This window comes from Salmo trutta, chromosome 37, assembly GCF_901001165.1.
Source record: "Salmo trutta chromosome 37, fSalTru1.1, whole genome shotgun sequence".
NCBI classification, from domain to species: Eukaryota; Metazoa; Chordata; class Actinopteri; order Salmoniformes; family Salmonidae; genus Salmo; species Salmo trutta.
The window spans coordinates 16,714,803-16,727,692 of NC_042993.1; the positions used below are offsets into that span (position 1 = coordinate 16,714,803).

Consider the following 12,890-nt stretch of genomic DNA (forward strand, 5'->3'; position numbering starts at 1 on the left):
ATAGACTGATCCTTTCTTTGTCAGTGGGCAAACATACAAAATCATATATATATATATATATATATATATGCAGTACCACTCAAGAGTTTGGACACACCTACTCATTCCAGGGTTTTCTAAATTTTGTACTATATTCTACATTGTAGAATAATAGTGAAGACATTAAAACTATGAAATAACACATATGGAATCATATAGTAAACAAAAAAGTGTTAAACAAATGAGATTCTTCAAAGTATCCACCCTTTGCCTTGATAACAGCTTTGCACACTTGGCATTCTCTCAACCAGCTTCACCTGGAATGCTTTTCCAACAGTCTTGAAGGAGTTCCCACATATGCTGAGCACTTGTTGGCTGCTTTTCCTTCACTCTGTGGTCCAACTCATCCCAAACTATCTCAATTTGGTTGAGGTTGGGTGCCCAAACTATCTCAATTGGGTTGAGGTGACCTGGAGGCCAGGTCATCTGATGCAGCACTCCATCACTTTCCTTCTTGGTCAAATACACAGTCATTGGGTCATTTGTCCCACTAAGCACAAACATTGATTTGTTTAACACCTTTTTGGTTACTACATGATGCCATATGTGTTATTTTATAGTTTTGATGTCTTCACTACTATTCTACAATGTAGAAAATAATAAAAAATAAAGAAAAAACATTGAATGAGTAGGTGTCTCCAAACTTTAGACTGGTACTGTATATTTTTTGCTCAAAAAACTTGGGGGGGCAAAAAAACCCACCCGCGGGCCAAAACCACCTGCTAGTTGGGGAACACCGCTATAATGATTCATGAGGATCTTTAGTGCAGAGAGGAAGACTGAGGGACTCTTTTAGCAAAATGTTTGACCCCATATATTAACCTCTCTTGTGTCGGGGGCAGTTTTTTCACGTCCGGATGAAAAGTGTGCCCAAAGTAAACTGCCTGTTACTCAGGCCCAGAAGCTAGGATATGCATATAATTGGTAGATTTGGATAGAAAACACAACACTCTAATGTTTCTAAAACTGTTAAAATAATGTCTGTGAGTATAACAGAACTGATATGGTAGGCGAAACCCCAAGGACAAACCATGCAGGGGGGAAAAAAATTGAGGTCATTGGATTTTCCAATGGTTTTCTATGGGATTCCCTTATTAATAGGAACCTGCTTGCATTTCCTATGGCTTCCACTAGATGTCAACAGTCTTTAGAAATTGTTCAATGTTTTTCTTTTGAGAAATGAAGAAGTAGTGCTATTCATTGTAAGTGTCACTCCAGGTGGACTCTACTGTTTTGGTGCGCGTGAACTGGAGCGAGCTTCACATTGTTTTTATCCGGTATTAGAAACATTTTATTCCGTCTTAAATTGTATCGATTATTTACGTTTTAGGGTACCTGAGGTTGGATTACGAACGTTGTTTGAAATGTTTGGACCAAGTTTACAGGTAACTTATTAGATACTTTGTAGGCATGTTGGGCAAGTTGAAACCGGTGTATTTCTGAATCAAACGCGCCAAATAAATTGACATTTTTGGGACATAAAGAAGGACATTATCGAACAAAAGGACCATTTGTGATGTTTCTGGGACATTTTGGAGTGCCAACAGAAGAAGATCTTCAAAGGTAAGGCATTAATTATATCGCTATTTCTGACTTTTGTGGCGCACCTGCCTGGTTGAAATATGATTTTCATGTGTTTGTATGCGGGGCGCTGTCCACAGATAATTGCATGGTTTGCTTTCACCGTAAAGCATTTTTGAAATCTGACACAGCAGCTGGATTAACAAGAAATGAATGTATAACACATATTTTCAAGAATGTTAAATATTAGAATTTGGTATTTTTGAATTTCACGCTCTGCAATTTCACCGGATGTTGGCCAGGTGGGACGCTACCGTCTTACCTGCCCATAAGAGGTTAACACTCCATAACATCCAGTGCCATTTACACTACAATAGAAAATAACAGAATAGAATGACTAGTGACTAGGACAAGGAATTCATTCCTTCCCAGACCCCTTCAGGACAAACCACCTGCCTGCCAATGCCATGAGCTTCTGTCCTGTACTGTATGGCCTTGCAGACAGGCTGTAATGTAGACTGAACATCAAAGGCAGAGAGAGCGAGTAGAAGGCTGTGGAAGATTGGAATACTGTGGAAGATTTAACCACAGCTCCCCCATGTGGACATGTCCATGTTCTGCAACCATGAGCAGAACAAACATATACTGTAAATTCATGGGATGCATCCCTTGAATCTTTCATCCTGATTCTCCTATAGAGACAGGAGGATGTTGGCAAGGTGGCAGAGTAGAGGTGAAACCCCAAGGTCCGGGCTGGGTTACCTGAGCAGCTGTAGTTTGGCACCAGCCCATTGGGCACGATCCACCCTGCAGCGGGCCAGGCAGGTAATTTACACTAGTTCTACTTTCCCTGGCCCTAAAAATAGAGGCCTACTCTGTTCTGTGCAACAGAAGGAAGGAAGTAAGGGTGCCAGGACACAACAGAACAGGATAGGACAGGGAGAGGGAGAGAGGTCTGGAGGACAGTGAGCTAGGCTGGCTACGGTCACAGCGTGAGATTCGAATGCCAGCACGATGGCTAGCCAGCCATGACATTTCATGCCTGCCAGACATTACAGCCTGTTCTGTGCGGCCAGTGGAGCCTGCTAAGGGGAGGACAGCTCATAATAATGTCTGGAACGGACTAAATGGAATGGCATCAAACCGTGTGTTTGATGTATTTGATACCATTTCATCTAATTCACTCCAGCCATTACCACGAGCCCGTCCTCCCCAATTAAGGTGCCACCAACCTCCTGTGTGTGTAGCAACAAAAAGGGTTTTATAATTAAAAGATCATTGAGGTTTAGAAAAAGCATTGTGCAGGTTATTAAGGTCCTTCCTCCTCTAACTTGTAAACCAAACAGCACCTGGATACTGGATCTTTACTCCACGTCCTGTTGAGGTGATTTACCCTCCCTTGTCTGTCCTAGAAACACATCATGCTTCCTCTTTCTGGAATAACTGCTGTACGCATTCCAAATGGGACCCTATTACCTATGTAGTGCACTACTTTTGACCAGGACCCATAGTGCTCTGGTCAAAAGCATTGCACTACATAGGGCATAGGGTGCCATTTGGGACATGCAGGCTGTCTCGCTGGTCATCTGAGAGAACGAGCTCCGTTCATTAGTTTCTCTAAATATCAGACAGAGCATCGCACTAAAAGGCTTAATTTCTCCACAGTCACACACAGCCCTTCTCCCTCAGATCCTCGTCCTCCGCTGAGACCCAAGAAATAGGCTCCTGTTCTTATAGGCATGACCTAAATAGATAAGCGCTAAATAAACTAACAAACGGGATCCTTCTTCCAGCCTGAGTAGTGTTGCATTTATGCAGCTAGTTTGGCAAGGAAGCAGTAGCAGAGGAACCCATTTTCTGATAACATTCTGACAAAACAGTGCCTGGTCGCCATGGAGACCACCTGGGACAAACAGTCATATTTCTTTTGGGGTCAGAAGGTTCCTGTGTGTTTAATGATTGACTCGTTTGGTCCACCCTGCCCGGTGGAGAGAGCAATCTATGGAGCAGGAGGGTGACACTCCTGACCTGAGAACAGTGGAACATGTCAGCTTCCAGTATTCCTTTACAGAGGACTAGATTGGTTTGATTCCAGACCTGCTAGAACCTACCACACTTAAGGGCATTTTCCCAAGCTATTTCCCACTGACATGGTTACAGATCCACCATAGTTGCTGGAACAGTGAAAACCTGCAGATATTTGATCCCCTGTCCCTCCCTTGGTCAGCACTCAACTAACACATTATTCCCTCTTATATACTGAGGTTGTCAACACGACCGTTCAGTAAATAACAAACTAACTGTGTCTTTATTGGCTGCATGCTTCTTTAAATGGAGACTAAATGGTACAGTAAAAGCAGTGGCATTTCAGCTATCACCGCCCCAGAGCAGAATTGTGTGAGGGAAGTTACCTAACATCACTGTAACTATTGCTTAATGGGCAGATCAAAGAGCCATTCTATTACCTGGAGCCAGAGCCATACATCATGTCTGTATACTGTAGGTCAGCAAACAATGGAGAATTAGTACATTACAGACTTATTCTGCTCATAAAACATAACGCATCGCTTATTTTCTGGCCTGTCCTGGATTGTCTGGACAGTATGAGAGTTGGCCCTCCACATTTTAAATTGGATTTGTGATAGATATTTATGCAGGACTTCTGATAAAGCCTTCTATCTCACTCTATGATAGGTGCTGTACGTATGTGTGTGTGTGCTTGTGAGCAGACGCATGGTGAAGGGAGAATGCCAACGCGTTCATTGTGAGTGCATGTGGGAATGTCAACATACCGTCACCTTCTCTAAGTCAGCTTCTGAGGAGGTGGGAGACAGAGGGCTGATGGGGCTAAGGGAAGGGGAGCTCCCCACACTGGATATGTGCTCAGGATCAGGAACATACAGAACCTGCAAACACAATCCATGTCTGGATTTAAACAGGCCGACACACAGAGAAAGGAACATACAATGCAAAGACAGAAGTGACTATGAAAATATGTTTTCAGCATGATTTATGACATCCCAAGATGGACAAACAACAAAAAGTGAAAGCACAATTTGCATGTCCTAAAACCATCAGATGTAATATCTCACTGATGTTTTTAAGAGTTCATAATGATATGACTAAATCATCATAGGATATGTTGAACATAGTTATTGTCCTGCGAGTGTGTCTGTTGTTCAAGCACTAGATTAGCATGTGTTGTGGGCGTTAATGATCTTGAGAGGCCCTACTTGTGTCTCCTTGTCCCCTGAGAGCAGGGCCAGACAGTTAAGTGGTGGTGAGTGTGTTCTGACTGAATAGGCCCAGTGTGACGCCATGGCAGGCTAATGCTGACAAGTGTAGCAAGGGACAGAACAGGAGTGGAGTTTTTCTGGTCCCTGTGTGTGTGTGTGTGTGTGTGTGTTCCTCTGTGATAATATTGGTGGTGCTAGGGCAGTGTTTGGTCATGGAACCCAGTAGAGGGATGCTGAAAGCCCTCCAGAGCTGGCTGGCTGGTTGGAAACAACATCAACAACCCTGCATTGTGCATCATGTTGCTGAGTGCTGCTACTGACTGCCAATGTGATTGCAGACTTCCTGCCTTGACTCTCCATTTAAGTAGATTTGAGTGGCTCTGGTTCTGACGCCAGGAAAATACCAACTTTGGCTGTTTGTCATGTTTTAGGGTGGTACTCGGAGCCTCAGAGAGAGAGTTCAATAGGACACAACCAAAAGAGGGAGACATTGAGCCCAGCAAAATGGCTTTATCAGGGTTCTGTTCTGTTCCCCAAAACTATGTAAAGGAGGGGGGCACTATCTGAACTTTGCCCAATAAGACATGCTTGTTTTTTGTTTTCCATTATGAAACGTTTTACTCCTAATGAACAGGACCCATGAAGTTGTACCTTTTTAATGGTATTGCTGAGGACTGGAGGGATTTCAACACTCTGTTTCCCATGACACAGAGGTCTTAGTGGAATAAACACACAGATTGTTTTAACTCTTGTGAGTGGTTAGTAGTGACACCAGTTATGCCATTGACAGAATCAGTGGGAAGAGAGAGCAGGGATGAGGAGTGGGTGAATGTTAGTGGTTGTGGCATGGAGGATAGATGCAGTGAGAGAGACACACCAAGCATGAGTGTAGTAGATTGGTGTTTCCCAATCCATTCCTCAGGGAACTCCCCCAGGACTGTACATTTGTGTTACAGCCCAGTATTTGCACACTTGATTCAACATAATCAAGGGGTTTGTGACTACAGTAGTTGACTATTTGAATAAGGCTGGATAAGGCTAGTGTGGGGCTGGAACAAAAAGGTGCTGCCCAGGGGATCTCTGAAAGGAAGGGACTGGGAACCAGTGATGGGTGTACAGTAGATGGTGTCCACACCTGGCCAGGACAGACGGCTCTGGAGAACAGCTTGTTGAGCTGAACCAGCTCGTTGGGTGTGGTGTCAAACTTGAGCGCTATGTTGTTCAGTGTGTCCCGCGTCTCCACCTGGAGGACCACAAAACAGAAGAGAAGCACAGAATATCAAAACTCTTGTACTGTGCTGGCTGGCTGGTCCTCCTGGGTCCCACATAAGAAGAAAAGAAACTCTGCTGTCTTATCTTCCCATCTCAGAGATTAACATGGACTTGGTGTGTAGGAGTGTATTCAGACTGACTTGGTGTAGTTCAGTAGTGTATTCAGACTGGCTTGGTGTAGTTCAGTAGTGTATTCAGACTGGCTTGGTGTAGTGCAGTAGTGTATTCAGACTGGCTTGGTGTAGTGCAGTAGTGTATTCATACTGACTTGGTGTAGTTCAGTAGTGTATTCAGACTGGCTTGGTGTAGTTCAGTAGTGTATTCAGACTGGCTTGGTGTAGTGCAGTAGTGTATTCAGACTGGCTTGGTGTAGTGCAGTAGTGTATTCAGACTGGCTTGGTGTAGTTCAGTAGTGTATTCTGACTGGCTTGGTGTAGTTCAGTAGTGTATTCAGACTGGCTTGGTGTAGTTCAGTAGTGTATTCAGACTGGCTTGGTGTAGTTCAGTAGTGTATTCAGACTGGCTTGGTGTAGTTCAGTAGTGTATTCAGACTGGCTTGGTGTAGTGCAGTAGTGTATTCAGACTGGCTTGGTGTAGTGTATTCAGACTGGCTTGGTGTAGTGTAGTAGTGTATTCAGACTGGCTTGGTGTAGTGCAGTAGTGTATTCAGACTGGCGTGGTGTAGTTCAGTAGTGTATTCAGACTGGCTTGGTGTAGTTCAGTAGTGTATTCAGACTGGCTTGGTGTAGTGCAGTAGTGTATTCAGACTGGCTTGGTGTAGTTCAGTAGTGTACTCAGACTGACTTGGTGTAGCGCAGTAGTGTATTCATACTGGCTTGGTGTAGTGCAGTAGTGTACTCAGACTGACTTGGTGTAGTGCAGTAGTGTATTCATACTGACTTGGTGTAGTGCAGTAGTGTATTCAGACTCGCTTGGTGTAGTGCAGTAGTGTATTCCGACTGGCTTGGTGTAGTGCAGTAGTGTATTCTGACTGGCTTGGTGTAGTTCAGTAATGTATTCAGACTGGATTGGTGTAGTTCAGTAGTTTATTCAGACTGGCTTGGTGTAATGTAGTAGTGTATTCAGTCTGGTTTGGTGTAGTTCAGTAGTGTATTCAGACTGGATTTGTGTAGTTCAGTAGTGTATTCAGACTGGATTGGTGTAGTTCAGTAGTGTATTCAGACTGGATTGGTGTAGTTCAGTAGTGTATTCAGACTGGCTTGGTGTAGTAGTGTATTCAGACTGGATTGGTGTAGTTCAGTAGTGTATTCAGACTGGATTTGTGTAGTTCAGTAGTGTATTCAGACTGGATTGGTGTATTTCAGTAGTGTTCAGACTGGATTGGTATAGTGTAGTAGTGTATTAGACTGGAGATGGTGGATGAGGGCTGTTCATAAATAGCAACACTGACTACACTAACTGGAGGTAAGGAATAGCATATGTTTACATGAATGTCAATATGAGCCTTGTTTTACCATATGACCTTACTCACATGATACCAACCCACCAGGCAAACACCTGACGTTCACATTCAACCATCATCCAGTTTTGGTTGACATCTTAGTATATTTGGCCCAGTGGATAAACAAACTTTGTAAAGAGGGACACACAATGTCATTTACATACATTATACTATAGGCCTACAGCTTGTACAGTACTGTATGTGTGCTATTTCAATGTCTCTTAGAGGATGCAGACTGAGTGTCACAGATCTAACAGCTTGTGTGGGTTGACATTGAGGCAGACTGGCAACTATTCGATCTACTTCCTGTAGCCAGCTGTGTCCTTTAAAGTGCATTAGCCAGATTCTTCTGGTAGCTATATAACTGCACTACAGAGACATGTGCCTGAGCTGGTAAATAACTCACAAGTCCTGTGGGGTTCTGCCTACCAACTAACGATGACAGGGATGTCAAGAACTCCTAGTGTGTGGGAGAGGGGGCTCGTGGGAGAGGCAGGGGATCCGAACAGACGGTGTGTGTGTGTGTATAAAAACAGGGCTGCTGACAGTGACTCTGAGTTGTATAATGGTGGATCATGGGGCTGTGTAACAGTCATGAGACTGGCTCAGGTGACTTCATAGGACAGAGGAAGGAAACAATTTAAAACAACATGGAGGAATGTCATTGTCTGCTCTTCTAAACTCGAAAGATAAACAACTTCTCTCCAGACAGGAGGACAGTCTTGGGCCTAGACGGAAAGACAGAAAAACACATTCACATGCCATGCACACAACGCACGCACACCATGTACACACACACAGAGTCATAAGCAGTGCAAGCAGGTATTAACGTGTGCGTCAGAAGAACTCAGACACATTGGGAAATGAATGAAGCAGGAATATTGTGTCTGTGACAGTCACATATGACACCAACAGAATCATTTTCAAATGCTACAAACACAGAAGAAACAGAAGAATACAGAAATACAGAAGCTCAGCCTTACAGGCAAACCGCAACGGCCATGTTGCATGCGTGAGCGTTGCAAAATAAATGTACACATACATGTTATTTTATCAATTCACCCACACCACTCACACGTGTGAACTAGCATCTGACTAGACAAGCGCTAAAATAGTACTTGGTTCTATTTGAGAAACTCCACGCTCTGCAAGTCCCATCCTTATTGGATATCAGAAAACCCAAACCCACGTGGATGCTTGACAGACCAACAAGGAGAGAATAATTAAAGATAACTAACTAAAAACGAAACTAGTTTTCCTTTTTTATCTGTGGATTAACTGTCGGAGAAAAACACAAGATTGTGTATGACTCCAGGCCAGAATTCTCCAAAGAACCAGTTAAAAAGAAGACCATATGCATGTCAGGTAAAATAACAACCCAGGGCTCTATTTTAACAAACCTTATTCAATTGTAAATTTTATTCCACCTTTATTTAACCAGGTAGGCTAGTTGAGAACAAGTTCTCATTTGCAACTGCGACCTGGCCAAGATAAAGCATAGCAATTCAACACATACAACACAGAGTTACACATGGAATAAAGAAAACATACAGTCAATAATACAGTAGAACAAAATAAAACAAAAAGTCTATATACAGTGAGTGCAAATGAGGTAAGTTAAGACAATAAATAGGCCATGGTGGCGAAGTAATTGCAATAAGGCAATTAAACACTGGAATGGTAGATGTGCAGAAGATGAATGTGCAAGTAGAGATACTGGGGTGCAAAGGAGCAAGATAAATAAATAAATACAGTATGGGGATGAGGTAGGTAGATAGATGGGCTGTTTACAGATGGGCTATGGACAGGTGGGGTGATATGTGAGCTGCTCTGACAGCTGGTGCTTAAAGCTAGTGAGGGAGATATGAGTCCCCAGCTTCAGAGATTTTTGCAGTTCGTTCCAGTCATTGGCAGCAGAGAACTGGAAGGAAAGACGACCAAAGGAGGAATTGGCTTTGGGGGTGAGCAGTGAGATATACCTGCAGGAGCGTGTGCTACGAGTGGGTGCTGCTATGGTGACCAGTGAGCTGAGATAAGGCGGGGCTTTACCTAGCAGAGACTTGTAGATAACCTGTAGCCAGCGGGTTTGGCGATGAGTATGAAGCGAGGGCCAACCACCGAGAGCGTACAGGTCGCAATGGTGGGTAGTGTATGGGGCTTTGGTGACAAAACGGATGGCACTGTGATAGACTGCATCCAGTTTGTTGAGTAGAGTGTTGGAGGCTATTTTATAGATGACATCGCCGAAGTCGAGGATCGGTAGGATGGTCAGTTTTACGAGGGTATGTTTGGCAGCATGAGTGAAGGATGCTTTGTTGCGATATAGGAAGCCAATTCTAGATTTAACTTTGGATTGGAGATGCTTAATGTGAGCCTGGAAGGAGAGTTTACAGTCTAACGTGACACCCAGATATTTGTAGTTGTCCACGTATTCTAAGTCAGAGCCGTCCAGAGTAGTGATGCTGGACAGGCGAGCAGGTGCGGGCAGTGATCGATTGAATAGTATGCATTTAATTTTACCTGCGTTTAAGAGCAGTTGGAGGCCACGGAAGGAGAGTTGTATGGCATTGAAGCTCGTCTGGAGGTTAGTTAACACAGTGTCCAAAGAGGGGCCAGAAGTATACAGAATGGTGTCGTCTGAGTAGAGGTGGATCAGAGAATCACCAGCAGCAAGAGCAACATCATTGATGTATACAGAGAAGAGAGTCGGCCCGAGAATTGAACCCTGTGGCACCCCCATAGAGACAGCCAGAGGTCCGGACAACAGGCCCTCCGATTTGACACACTGAACTCTATCGGAGAAGTAGTTGGTAAACCAGGCGAGGCAATCATTTGAGAAACCAAGGCTGTCGAGTCTGCCGATAAGAATGTGGCGATTGACAGAGTCGAAAGCCTTGGCCAGGTCGATGAAGACGGCTGCACAGTATTGTCTCTTATCGATGGCGGTTATGATGTCGTTTAGGACCTTGAGCATGGCTGAGGTGCACCCATGACCAGCTCTGAAACCAGATTGCATAGCGGAGAAGGTGCGGTGGGATCCGAAATGGTCGGTAATCTGTTTGTTGACTTGGCTTTCGAAGACCTTTGAAAGGCAGGGTAGGATACATATAGGTCTGTAGCAGTTTGGGTCAAGAGTGTCCCCCCCCTTTGAAGAGGGGGATGACCGCAGCTGCTTTCCAATCTTTGGGCATCTCAGACGACACGAAAGAGAGGTTGAACAGGCTAGTAATAGGGGTTGCAACAATTTCGGCAGATAATTTTAGAAAGAGAGGGTCCAGATTGTCTAGCCCGACTGATTTGTATGGGTCCAGATTTTGCAGCTCTTTCAGGACATCAGCTATCTGGATTTGGGTGAAGGAGAAATGGTGGGGGCTTTGACGGGTTGCTGTGGAGGGTGCCGGGCAGTTAACCGGGGTAGGGGTAGCCAGGTGGAAAGCATGGCCAGCCGTAGAGAAATGCTTATTGAAATTCTCAATTATAGTGGATTTATCGGTGGTAACAGTGTTTCCTAGCCTCAGAGCAGTGGGCAGCTGGGAGGAGGTGCTCTTATTCTCCATGGACTTTACAGTGTCCCAGAACTTTTTTCAGTTAGTACTACAGGATGCAAATTTCTGTTTGAAAAAGCTAGCCTTAGCGCTGGCGCTTAGCGCTGGTGGTAGGGCTATAGGTCAGGAATATTTTTGCTATTTTCACTGCTGTAATTATGAGAGGAATAGCTGGCGTTAGCACGAAAAGGCTGGGTTTTGATGAATAAATCAATTCTAAGTGTGAGAAGGGCTTGGCTTAATTATAAGTGTGATGAGCGTTTCATGGCTTAATACGGCATGCCGTTGTCCCAAGTTCTGTCGCTTATTGACGGTCTTTGCGTTGTCATCTACTCTAATTCGGCTGGGGGCACAGAATAGTCTCTTCCTAGTCCATTGTGGATTGATACAGTTTATTCAATAGCATAGGCTAAATTAATGAGTAATAGCAACAGTAAAGAAAAAACATCCAGTGTTTGATCAATATGTTTGGAGTGTTGACAGTCAACATTGTTGTAACTGACTTCAACAAGTATTGGCCTTTACGCATCGCACTTCTCCTCAAATAAGAAATACTAGGCTCCCGTAATTTGAATATGTTTGGAGGAGCGCGTCTTTGGTAACTAGACAAGAGGTGCTCTTTGGAAATGGGGATGGATACAAGCCGAATGGAGTAGAGTAGCCTATGCACTGCAGATAGGCCTATGTGAATTGTGAATAATGCAAAAGCATGACAGCAAAAGGAGACCATTTAGAAACCTTTTTATGGCTACTTGGCTTAATGCATGGCCAGGATAAGAAAGATAAGGTAGGGTAAGGGTAGCCTATAAGGGCTTGTTCTTTAATCAAACAAAATGTTAAAAAAAGCAAATGAATAAAGTGTCTTGAAAAGGAAGGCACAGAAAGGCACTGCTGTTGATATCAGACACCAAACAGTTGAACTAGAAGACACAAATGACAACCACCACATTTACAGCCTACAGCATGGGCATTAACAACCTCTCAAAACAACAAGCCAGCATGTCAACAAAAAGTACAAGCTCAACAATAAAGCTCTACAATATTTACAACTTAGTGTGTAGTACTTAATAATACTTAGAGTGGCAGTGTTAAATTAACATTATATTTTTTCGCAGGAGATTTAATAAAAGTATGTCTCTTCGGACAGAAAGCCAAATCCTACTTTAGCTTGTTGGGAACATAAGCAGACAGTCAATATCCACCGCATACTGTTACAGTCTGTAGCTCCAACACTAATGCAGGCAGCACAGTCTTCATTCCAGACTAGTTCAGCAGTAGCAACACACTACATTGATTCTTCCTGAGTACCATTTGCTAACATCTCATCCATGGACTAATTCTTGTTAGCTTTACCTCCTCAATTCAGCACCAATACAACCTGTTTCAGCACTGTTTCTCTATTGGATGGTAATTTACTGTCTGTTGATGGGAATAATTAATGAACGATTCTAATTATTAAATGTGTATTGTCTAACAGTTAGACAATCTAATATTAGGAGGACACACACACAGTATGTTACAGACATCCTGGTGACTGGTATTGGTCACCTTGTCTGACTGAGAGGAAAAACTGACTCAAGAAGGACAGACAGACAGAGCTGACTAATGGTGCCATAGAAAGACACACATAACCAAAACACTACCCTGTGGTGGAACATCAGACTGGATCCAGACAGACCCGTGGAACAGCATTGCGTAGCCTACCATCACGTTGATGCAGCGTTCTGCAAATGGTTTAATCATCCAGAATGTAATATCAGAAGGACTATCGCTCCAGAGGCTTACAATGCAGCCTGTCTGATGAAGCCTGGATAT

General features: G+C 43.7%; 1 protein-coding gene across 4 annotated transcripts in view; it reads right to left on the reverse strand.

Annotated features, from left to right (window-relative positions):
- LOC115177542 (oxidation resistance protein 1) overlaps nucleotides 1-12,890 on the reverse strand; it is a 191,058-nt gene that overhangs the window by 32,999 nt on the left and 145,169 nt on the right. For all 4 annotated transcript variants that reach the window (XM_029738428.1, XM_029738429.1, XM_029738427.1 and 1 more), the window contains 2 exons: nucleotides 5,932-6,039; nucleotides 4,353-4,466 (listed from right to left, as the gene is read on the reverse strand). In XM_029738428.1, coding sequence (XP_029594288.1) covers nucleotides 4,353-4,466; nucleotides 5,932-6,039 — 222 coding nt within the window. The remainder of the gene's footprint in view (nucleotides 1-4,352; nucleotides 4,467-5,931; nucleotides 6,040-12,890) is intronic.